At 40.1% G+C, this 11,154-nt stretch overlaps 1 protein-coding gene across 1 annotated transcript; it reads right to left on the bottom strand.

The window, feature by feature from the left end:
• Positions 1-4,656: 4,656 nt before the first annotated feature.
• LOC130949693 (uncharacterized) lies at positions 4,657-8,367 on the bottom strand. Its single transcript, XM_057878344.1, has 4 exons — positions 6,699-8,367; positions 5,887-6,188; positions 4,905-5,793; positions 4,657-4,775 (listed from the first exon to the last, which is right to left on the bottom strand). Exons 1-4 carry the CDS (start codon positions 8,365-8,367, stop codon positions 4,657-4,659), a joined length of 2,979 nt encoding a protein of 992 aa, XP_057734327.1.
• Positions 8,368-11,154: the final 2,787 nt, after the last annotated feature.

Here is an 11,154-nt window from a genome sequence, read left to right as displayed (position 1 = left end):
TCAACTCCAACAAATAGGGAGAAAGTCAAACAAGATTAATCAATCATGTTACAAATATAAACAAGAATTTATCTCATTACGTCAACTCCAACAAATAGGGAGAAAGTCTAACGAGACTAGCTAATCTCAATCCAAAAGTCCTAACCTACTTACTAATTAAACTAGCAAAAGATTAGCGTCAATGGAAACAATATTAGCTAACAACTCTAGATCACCAACATAAGTTGGGTTTTCATGACACAAGATTGCCTACTTACTCTTTCCAAGCCAAGAATGTTCAAAATCTACTTTAACATCCTTCCAAGCATTCTATCAAACACTTGGAAGGCATAAAAGGAAAGCATAGTAAATGTGCAAGAATAATAAAATCTACCAACTACCAATAGCAAGGAAAGTAAGATCTCAACACAAATCAACAATAAAAATAACATCAAACATAAAATGGCATTAAAGAAAATGATGCATGTGGAAATTCTCTCTCAACAAATTTCCTTCGGCAAGTGTACCGAATTTCTCGTCAAGTAAAAACTCACAATAGAGTGAGGTCGAATCCCACATGGATTGATTGATCAAGCAACTTTAATTAGAAGATTGTTCTAGTTGAGCGAATTCAGAATTTGGGTTGAGAGTTGTAGAAAATAAAATGGCGGGAATGTAAATGACAGAAAAGTAAATGCTAGAATTAAAGAACTGGAATTAAATGACTGAAATTAAATTGCAAAATTGTAAATGGGAATGGGGTGTTTGCTCATGAAATTAAACGCAGAAATTAAAGAGAATGGGTGAGATCAGAATTGGGGAGTTCATTGGGCATAGGAGATGTTGCAATTCTCCGGATCAAGTTCATTTTCATCTCTTCCTCAATCAATGCACTCATTGATCTCCTTGGCAATCTTAATTGATTGAGTTACAATTTCTTGCAATTCAATCTCTCAAATCTTGATCAATAGCCAATTCCTTGGTTAATTGCTCATGAGAAGAGATGAAGTGTGGTCACTGATTATACCACATGCATTTCCCAAATCAAGTTTTGAGAGGATTATAGTCACGTATCCATCCAAACCCAATTTGGTCCAGTATGAGAAAGCATTTCTAGCTTGATCTCTTCATTCCTCTTTCAAAGTTCAGAAGAGATCCAAGTTTGAATAGTTTCTTTTCCAAGATAACTACCCAATAGGATGAAGATCGAAAGCTTTCAAGTAAAATCAAGAGAAAAGATAGAAGAAGAATGAAGAAAACTAGTATTGATCCATCAAATTACAACAGAGCTCCCTACCCAATGAAATGGGTTTAGTTGTTCATAGCTCTAAAAAATGAAAACAAAGATCGAGAATACATTCTGAACTAGAAGAGCAGAGAAAGTAAAAAAATAGAGAGTAATGCTCTCTTTTCTTCCTTCAGAACTCTTTCCAACTCCCCAAAACTTCTTAAATAATTCAAAGCTACTCCTATATATACTACTCTTCTATTCTTCTAGTTGATTCTTCAAGTCTTGGGCCTTTGGATCTTCAGTTTGGAGCAGTTCTCTTCTTCACTTGGGCTTGGTTTTACTTGCAGAGAGAAAGTGTGAAGTGGGCAGAGACTTTAGCTCAGGACGTTAGAGGTGTTAACATTCAGTGAGAAAATGGGTTCAAAAACGTTAGTGTCATTCAACTTTTTCACTAACGTTTCTTACCCAAGTAAAGGCCACGTTAACCTCAACGTTAGTGGCACAAACGTTGCCACTAATGTTGCCTCTTTGTCCTTTGCACACATTATTGGGACTCAACTTTCCCAATAACGTTGAAAGCCTCCCCCTTTCCTACGTTAGAGTCCACGTTAACTTAGTTAACGTGGCTCTTTTAACGTAGGCGTGTCAATCTTCGAGAACGTTAGTGACACTCAACATTGTCACTAACGTTCCAATATGCCCCTATCTCACGTTAGAGTCCACGTTAACTAGGTTAACGTGGCTTCTAACGTGGCCTTGCAAACCATTTCCAACGTTAGTGACAATGTTGAGTGTCACTAACGTTGTTGACCATTCTTGCTTCTCACGTTAGCTCCCACGTTAACCAAGTTAACGTGGAAGTTAACGTGGTACATTGCACCTTAGGCCAACGTTAGTGACAATGTTGAATGTCACTAACGTTGGCTTCCTTCCCCTTGTTATCGTTAGAGGCCACGTTAACCAAGTTAACGTGGACTCTAACGTGGCCACTTATGATCATTGGCCAACGTTAGTGATAATGTTAAGTGTCACTAACGTTGGCTCAAGGTCCTTTCTTCATGTTAGAGCTCACGTTAACTTAGTTAACGTGACTCTTAACGTGGGCAATGATGGCTTCGAGAGCGTTATTGGCAATCACTTTCTCATTAACTTTGGAGGTTACCTCCCATTCCACGTTAGTGGCCATGTTAATTAGATTAACGTGACTGCTAAGTGATTCTTCCTTGCTTCCTTTGGTCCTGAAATCAAGCAATAGAGTGCATCAAAGTTCTAGTCCAAGTCATAGGTAATGCAACATACAATTTGTCACTAAATTCATGCAAAATCCTCATGAAATCATGCAAAATGCACAATGTATGCTTGAATCAAGGTGTAAGTGAATATCTACCCAAAACTAGCTTATTTCCTAAGGAAATGCATGAAACTACCTTAAAAACAGTAAAGAAAAGGTCAGTGAAACTGGCCAAGATGCCCTGGCATCACAACACCAAACTTAAAGCTTGCTTGTCCCTAAGCAAGTACTGGAACAAGAGAATGATGAATGAAATACCAAGAGGAATGAGTCATTCTTATGGAGGTCATGTTACTAATTTTATGGTGGTTTCATGCATAGCAACTTAGGTTCATTCCATTACTGGCTTTCAGACATTTATCATGTTCTAAAACACTGGCTTTGCTTACATACCATGAGACTTTTATTGATCCTTTTATTGTCATTTCAGGGCTTATTTGTGTTCTTCAGGCTAGGTGCTCTGTAAGGGGGCAACTCTTTAAGATAAGCTTTCAGCCAACACTCCCGAACAAGTTGGTTCAAGGTGCTAGGTGTTGAGACACCCCTAAGGACTTACTCCCTCAAGTCTCTCCCCCATACATACACACCACAGGCATCTGGTTCATTTATTTTCCTTCTTGAGACCTTGGTGTCCAGCACCTCTTTGGGTTACTAAATGCTCTGTAGTGAGGGTTACTCTTGATAGTGGACTTTCAGCTGATAATCCCGGGTTAGTTAACCCAAGTTACCAAGTGATAAGGCACCCCTAAGAGCTTATTCATCCAAGTAAATCCCTCGCACAGGAGCACCACAGACACATGCTTCAAGATTAAAAACCATTGGTGCCTAGCCTTATTGCTTACTCTTTTTCTTTTGTTTTTCACTTTCATTGCTCTTTCCCTTTCTCTTATTAGGATCTTCTTACTTAGCTGGTCTCATGGGGTGTATTCAAAGCATAGTATTCAGGACAGATAGTTGTCTTCCCACCTTATGGTTGAACCAACTTAGCTAACTTATGATCACACGAAAGATTCAGAAAAGTACTCCATATTATGAACTCCACTCTGGTCTTTTTTTAAAACACAATCATTCTCTTTTTCATTTGATTCAAAAGGACAAGCATACAATAAGTAATGGTATGATGCAGTAACACTTAAAGAACCAGCAAACATAGACCTAAGCAATAAAAACTTAAAATGCAGAGTTGAACTAGGTTCCAATCAACGCATGACTATTAATTAACAGTGCATTGGGACTTCCAATTTTTGACACGATGAGTAGATGGAATTAAGTAGCAATACAACCTTTGAGAGATGGTTTGCTACGCCAATCCAGTTGCCTTCTTGTTGTCATTGTCATAGTTCTTGATGCCTTACTTTCTTAGTTGAAGGTGCACCATCTCCTCATAAGCTTCCTGCAAGGTTATTGGAAGTTGCTTGTTTCCCAAGCACTTGAGGAATAGTCAGCTCGCATGTATGCTTATGATTTCTGAACTTATTTTGGGTGTGTGAACACCAAACTTAGTTTTTTGCCTACTACAAAACCTTGCATGCATGCGTAGAACCTCGTATCTTGCTGTTAACAACCAATTAACTAAAGACTAATCTATATCCAAGTGGTTCCCTTAGTTGGTTAGAGCTAGCAATGTGCTTTAAGAGTATAGTGTGATTCTAACTAGCATCCTCTTGTGGGACACCAACCTTAGAATCGCACTTTCACTCTTGAATTGTTTTGGTGTGGAACACCAAAACTTAGCTCCTTGCAATGCAGGGGAAACAACTTGTGATCTTTATTGAAATGCAGCTGAAAAAGTAGTTACGTAAGGTTGGGTTGCCTCCCAACAAAGCGCTTCTTTATCGTCACTAGCTTGACGATTCTTCCTCTACTTGAGATGATAGTTTACTCTGGGGTTTTCCCCCATGTTGCCCAGATAATGCTTGAGTCTTTGTCCGTTCACTGTAAAAGTCCTCCCTGACCTTTCATCCATGATTTCGATGTGTCCATATGGTGAGACTTTAGTGACAATGAAAGGCCCTGACCACCTCGATTTGAGTTTTCCTGGGAATAGTCTCAATTTGGAATTGTAGAGGAGTACTTTCTGCCCCTTTTCGAAATCCCTGGGTGCAAGATGCAGGTCATGTCTCCTCTTTGCCTTCTCCTTATATATCTTAGTATTTTAATAGGCTTGTGACCTGAATTCCTCCATCTCTTGCAGTTGCAAGATCCTCTTTGCACCAGCAGCAATGCTATCAAAGTTTAGTATCTTGATGGCCCAGAGAGCTTTGTGTTCCAATTCTAGTGGTAAATGGCAAGATTTCCCATAAACCAGTTGATATGGGGACATTCCCAGTGGTGTTTTGAATGCTGTCCTGTATGCCCAAAGAGCATCATCCAGCTTCTTCACCCAATCCTTTCTTGATGCACCTACCGTCTTCTCCAGAATTCTCTTTAGCTCTCTGTTGGATATCTCCGTTTGTCCACTTGTTTGGGGATGGTAAGGTGTGGCTACCTTGTGTTTCACCCCATATCGTAGAAGGAGAGTCTCTAGTGGTTTGTTACAAAAATGGCTCCCTCCATCACTGATGAGGGCTCTTGGGACTCCGAACCGGCTGAAAATATTCTTCCTGAGGAAGTTCATGACCACTTTGTTGTCATTTGTTGGGGTTGCAGTGGCCTCTACCCATTTGGACACATAATCCATTGCTACCAAGATGTACTTATTTGCATATGAGGTTAGGAATGGTCCCATGAAATCTATTCCCCACACATCAAATACTTCCAGTTCCAAAATAAAATTCTGTGGCATGGCATTTCTTTTGGGCAAGTTCCCAGATCTTTGGCATTCATTGCAACTCCTTACCAATTCTTTGGCATCCTTGAAAAGGGTGGGCCAAAAGAATCCACTTTGTAACACCTTTGCTGCAGTCCTATCCCCTCCAAAGTGGCCTCCGTAGCATGAGCCGTGGCAATTCCATAGTACTTCTCGTCCTTCCTCTTCTGAAACACATCTTCTAAGGATTCCATCTAAACACTTCTTGAAGAGATAAGGCTCGTCCCAGACAAAGTATTTTGCATCATTCATGAGCTTCCTCTTTTGATGTTTATTGATCCCTGGAGGTAGAGCCCCAGTTGTCTTTAAGTTAGCAATGTCTGCAAACCATGGAGCTTTGTTCACTATCATCAATTGCTCATCAGGGAAGAGCTCGTTCACACTCATATCATGCGTTCCCCCTTCCTCATGAGGAATCCTGGATAGGTGATCTGCCACCTTGTTCTCCACTCCCTTCTTGTCTCTGATTTCAATATCAAACTCCTGCAATAATAAGATCCATCTTATTAGTCTTGGTTTTGATTCTTTCTTGGCAAATAAATATTTAAGTGCTGTGTGATCTGTAAAAACAATTACTTTAGCACCAATGAGGTACGATCTAAACTTGTCAAATGCAAAAACTATGGCTAGCAATTCCTTTTCAGTAGTGGTATAATTTCTTTGAGCATCATTGAGGACCTTACTAGCATAGTATATCACATGGACTAAGTTATTTTTCCTTTGCCCTAACACTGCCCCTACTGCAAAGTCAGATGCATCACACATCAATTCAAAGGGTAAGTTCCAATCAGGTGGGGAGATGATAGGGGCAGAGGACAATCTTTCTTTCAAATGCTCGAATGCCGATATGCAGGTTTCATCGAAGATGAATGGTGTATCTGACACAAGGAGATTACTTAAGGGCTTAGCTATTTTTGAAAAATCTTTAATAAATCTTCTGTAAAAGCCAGCATGCCCTAAAAAGCTTCTAATTGCCTTGACATCACTGGGTGGAGGAAGCTTTTCAATAAGTTCCACTTTAGCCCTGTCCACTTCGATTCCTTAGTTAGAAATCTTATGGCCAAGAACTATTCCTCCTGTCACCATAAAGTGACATTTCTCCTAGTTCAAGACCAAATTGGTCTCTTGGCATCTTTTCAATACCAAGGTTAGGTGATTCAAGCAACTAGTAAAGGAATCTCCAAATACCGAGAAATCATCCATAAAAACTTCAATGAATTTTTCTATCATATCTAAAAAGATAGAAAGCATGCAGCGTTGGAAAGTCGCAGGTGCATTACATAGCCCAAATGGCATGCGCCTGTAGGCAAACACTCCATATGGACAGGTAAATGAAGTTTTCTCTTGGTCTCTAGGATCAACCACTATTTGGTTATATCCTGAATAACCATCAAGGAAACAGTAATAAGCATGTCCTGCGAGTCTTTCCAACATCTGATCCATGAATGGGAGAGGGAAATTATCCTTTCGTGTAGCTTCGTTGAGTTTCCGATAGTCAATGCACATCCGCCATCCTGTGACAGTCCTTGTAGGTATCAGTTCGTTCCTCTCATTGGGAACCACAGTGATTCCTCCCTTCTTGGGCACAACATGCACGGGGCTGACCCAAGGGCTGTCTGAGATCGGGTATATTACTCCTCTTTGCCAAAGCTTCATAGCCTCTTTCTGTACCACTTCCTTCATGATTGGGTTCAGCCTCCTTTGGGATTGAATGGATGGTTTTGCATCATCTTCCAACAGTATTTTATGCATGCATATAGCTGAACTAATTCCCTTCAGGTCAGCAAGGGTCCATCCGATGGCGTCCTTATGCTCCCGTAACACCTTGAGCAGTTCATCCTCTTGATCTTGGCTGAGGCACGAGCTTATAATCACTGGGTAGTTTTCATTTTCTCCTAGGTATGCATATTTGAGAGTGGGTGGCAATGCTTTGAGTTCAACCTTGGGTGCTTCTGACTTTTCAGTCTCTTCTTTTGGTGCATCTTGAACGTGACTCTCTGCTGTTGCAACATCCTCACTTGGTATATACTCCTCCTCCATTGATCTCTCAGGCTCTTCATGCTCTTCTTCTTCAAAACACTCCTGCACTTCTTCTTCAAGTGCGTCTATCCTCATGCATTCCCCTAATTGTTCTCGTGGGTAACTCATGGCCTTGAACACATTGAATGTCATCTTTTCATTGTGTAATCTCAAGGTAAGATCACCTTTTTGGACATCAATGATAGCTCCAGCTGTAGCCAAGAACGGCCTTCCCAGAATAATGGAGGTTTTGGCTTCCTCCTGCATGTCCAACACTACAAAATCTGCCGGGAATATGAAGTCTCCTACTTTCACCAACAAATCCTCTACTATGCCATGAGGGAATTCGAACGATCGATCTGCCAGTTGTAAAGCCATTTTTGTTGGTTTAGCCTCCTCAATCTTTATCTTCCTCATCATTGCTACTGACATCAAATTGATGCTGGCTCCTAAGTCACAAAGGGCCTTCTCTACTGTGATTTCCCCTATAATACAAGGGATCTGAAAGCTCCCAGGATCCTTCAACTTCTGGGGTAGTTTGTGCTTAATGATAGCACTACATTCTTCAGTTAGTATCACAGTCTCATTGTTCTTCCAGCTTCTCTTCTTAGTCATCAGCTCCTTCAGGAACTTGGCATAGAGTGGCATTTGTTCTATTGCTTCAGCAAAGGGTATGTTGATTTGTAGTTTCTTAAAGATTTCCAAGAATCTCACGAACTGGTTGTCATCTTCCTTTTTCTTCAACTGTTGAGGATATGGAGCTCTTGAGATGTTCAATTTTGGCATCCCTTTTTCTTTTTGTGGACTTGAAGTGGGAGTTTGAACTCCATCTTGCTCTTCTCCCTTTTCAGTTGAGTCTTCTTCTTGTGGTTTTTGGGAGAGTTCCTTAAGTTCCTTCCCACTCCTAAGTGTTATAGCTTGACACTCCTCCTCTTTGCTTGATTTGTTATTATTGCAGAAGTTGTGGTTAGAAAGCTGCTTGAATAGATAACCAATTTGTGTCTCCAGTTTCTTGATGGCAGCATTTTGATTTTGCATGTTTGACTGCACTTCCTCTCGAAATACTTTACTGTTTCTGACGTTCTTGCATACTCCTTCAAGTAAGGTTTCAAGCTTAGAGAGTCTATCATCAATTGATGGTAAATTGGGATTAGAGGTGGAAGGATGAGAGGTGTTGTTGTGGGGGTATTGATATGTCCTCTGTGTGAATTGTTGATGAGCTGCATTGTTGTTAGAGTTGTAACGTCTCTGGTCTTGGCTTTTCTCTTGCTGATTCCCCCACCCAAAGTTTGGATGGTTCCTCCATCCAGAGTTGTATGTCTTGGAGTATGGATCATGGTTCTGTCTAGGTGAATTCCCAATGTAGTTGGCTTGCTCAAGGTCCTCTTCTTCAACTTCTTCTTGGGTTGTTGATGAGGTGGTGATTGTTGCAACTTGGTTCCTCTCCATCTTCTTGGTGAGGTCAGCTAATTGCTTGGTAATGAGCTTGTTCTAAGCCAGCAGAGCATCTACATTGTTTAGCTCTATTACTCCCTTAGTGTTCCTTCTTTTGGAAGCATAGAAGTAGTCATTCTCAGCTACAATTTCAATGACATCTATGGCTTCTTCAATGGTCTTCTTCTTGTTCAAGGACCCTCCAGAGGAATGATCTACTGCCTTCTTTAATTCATATGACAAGCCTTTATAGAAGATATGCAACTGCACCCATTCATTAAACATATTTGGTGGACACCTTCTTGTTAGGTCTTTGAACCTTTCCTAAGCTTCATAAAGTGTCTCCCCATCTTGCTGTCTGAACGTCTGTACTTCAGTTCTCAGCCTATTGATCCTTTGTGGGGGGTAAAACCTTGCCAAAAACTTGTTCACTACCTCCTCCCAATTTGTCAGGCTTTCTTTTGGGAAGGATTCGAGCCATTTGAATGCCTTGTCCCTGAGTGAGAAAGGGAACAAAAGCAGCCTATAAACATCCTGGTGGACTCCATTGGACTTCACTGTGTCACAAATTCTCAAGAAGGTGGTCAAGTGTTGATTCGGATCTTCTTGAGCACTTCCTCCAAATGAGCAATTATTCTGCACAAGAGTGATAAGCTGAGGTTTTAGCTCAAAATTGTTGGCATGTATGGTGGGCTTCTGAATGCTGCTCCCACAGTTGCCTGGGTTGGGATTGATATAAGAGCTTAACACTCTTCTATCCTCCCCAACATGATTTGCTCTACCTCCTCCCCCATGGTTATTAGCCTCTTCTTCAGGTTGGTTTTCTATGTTGCCTTCCATGTTTAGTTCAAAGTGTTCCTCCTCCTTTTCAACACCGATTGCATGTTTCCCTCTTGCTTCCCTCCTTAATCTAAGGAGGGTCCTTTTTGGTTCAGAATCGAAAGAAGTTGAAGCCCCACTTCTTCTCCTTGTCATACAACCAACAAGTACAAGCAAGTAAAAATATGTGCAGATAGTATTGTTGTCAGAATTAGTGTTAGTTGTGAGTGATGCAATATATCAAACAGTTAGTGGGTTAGCAAACTGAATTGTAAATAACAAAGAAAAACGAAAGAGTAGAGGGGGAAGGGAAGAAGTTAACTAAGACAGAAAGTAAATTACTCAAACAGAAAATTAAATCAAAACAAAAATGCTCAATCTAGTAATCTTCCAATCTAATCATTGTTGATGCACAATCAATCCCCGGCAACGGCGCCATAAACTTGATGCATGTGGAAATTGTCTCTCAACAAATTTCCTTCGGCAAGTGTACCGAATTTGTCGTCAAGTAAAAACTCACAATAGAGTGAGGTCGAATCCCACAGGGATTGATTGATCAAGCAACTTTAATTAGAAGATTGTTCTAGTTGAGCAAATTCAGAATTTGGGTTGAGAGTTGCAGAAAATAAAATGGCGGGAATGTAAATGACGGAAAAGTAAATGCTAGAATTAAAGAACTTGAAGTAAATGACTGAAATTAAATTGTAGAATTGTAAATGGGAATGGGGTGTTTGCTCATGAAATTAAACGCAGAAATTAAAGAGAATGGGTGAGATCAGAATTGGGGAGTTCATTGGGTGTAGGAGATGTTGCAATTCTCCGGATCAAGTTCATTTTCATCTCTTCCTCAATCAATGCACTCATTGATCTCCTTGGCAATCTTAATTGATTGAGTTACAATTTCTTGCAATTCAATCTCTCAAATCTTGATCAATAGCCAATTCCTTGGTCAATTGCTCATGAGAAGAGATGAAGTGTGGTCACTGATTATACCACATGCATTTCCCAAATTAAGTTTTGAGAGGATTATAGTCACATATCCATCCAAACCCAATTTGGTCCAGCATGAGAAAGCATTTCTAGCTTGATCTCTTCATTCCTCTTTCAAGGTTCAGAAGAGATCCAAGTTTAAATAGTTTCTTTTCCAAGATAACTACCCAATAGGATAAAGATCGAAAGCTTTCAAGTAAAATCAAGAGAAAAGATAGAAGAAGAATGAAGAAAACTAGTATTGATCCATCAAATTACAACAGAGCTCCCTACCCAATGAAATGGGTTTAGTTGTTCATAGCTCTAAAAAATGAAAACAAAGATCGAGAATACATTCTGAACTAGAAGAGCAGAGAAAGTAAAAAGATAGAGAGTAATGCTCTCTTTTCTTCCTTCAGAACTCTTTCCAACTCCCCAAAACTTCTTAAATAATTCAAAGCTACTCCTATATATACTACTCTTCTATTCTTCTAGTTGATTCTTCAAGTCTTGGGCCTTTGGATCTTCAGTTTGGAGCAGTTCTCTTCTTCACTTGGGCTTGGTTTTACTTGCAGAGAGAAAGTGTGAAGTGGGCAGAGACTT

This window comes from Arachis stenosperma, chromosome 9 (genome assembly GCF_014773155.1).
Source record: "Arachis stenosperma cultivar V10309 chromosome 9, arast.V10309.gnm1.PFL2, whole genome shotgun sequence".
NCBI lineage: Eukaryota > Viridiplantae > Streptophyta > Magnoliopsida > Fabales > Fabaceae > Arachis > Arachis stenosperma.
The sequence above is the reverse complement of the archived record's forward strand: the minus strand, read 5'-3'. Positions and strand labels throughout refer to the sequence as shown.

What these genes read in the sequence shown, in the direction of transcription:
- LOC130949693 (XM_057878344.1), bottom strand. Translation starts at nt 8,367, where the DNA reads ATGCAAAATCAAAATGCTGCCATCAAGAAACTGGAGACACAAATTGGT. An exon ending in CGTACCTCATTGGTGCTAAA is followed by an intron (nt 5,794 to 5,886) that starts GTAATTGTTTTT and finishes TTATTATTGCAG; the next exon opens with GAGTTTGATATTGAAATCAG. An exon ending in AATTCTGGAGAAGACGGTAG is followed by an intron (nt 4,776 to 4,904) that starts GTGCATCAAGAA and finishes ATTTACCACTAG; the next exon opens with AATTGGAACACAAAGCTCTC.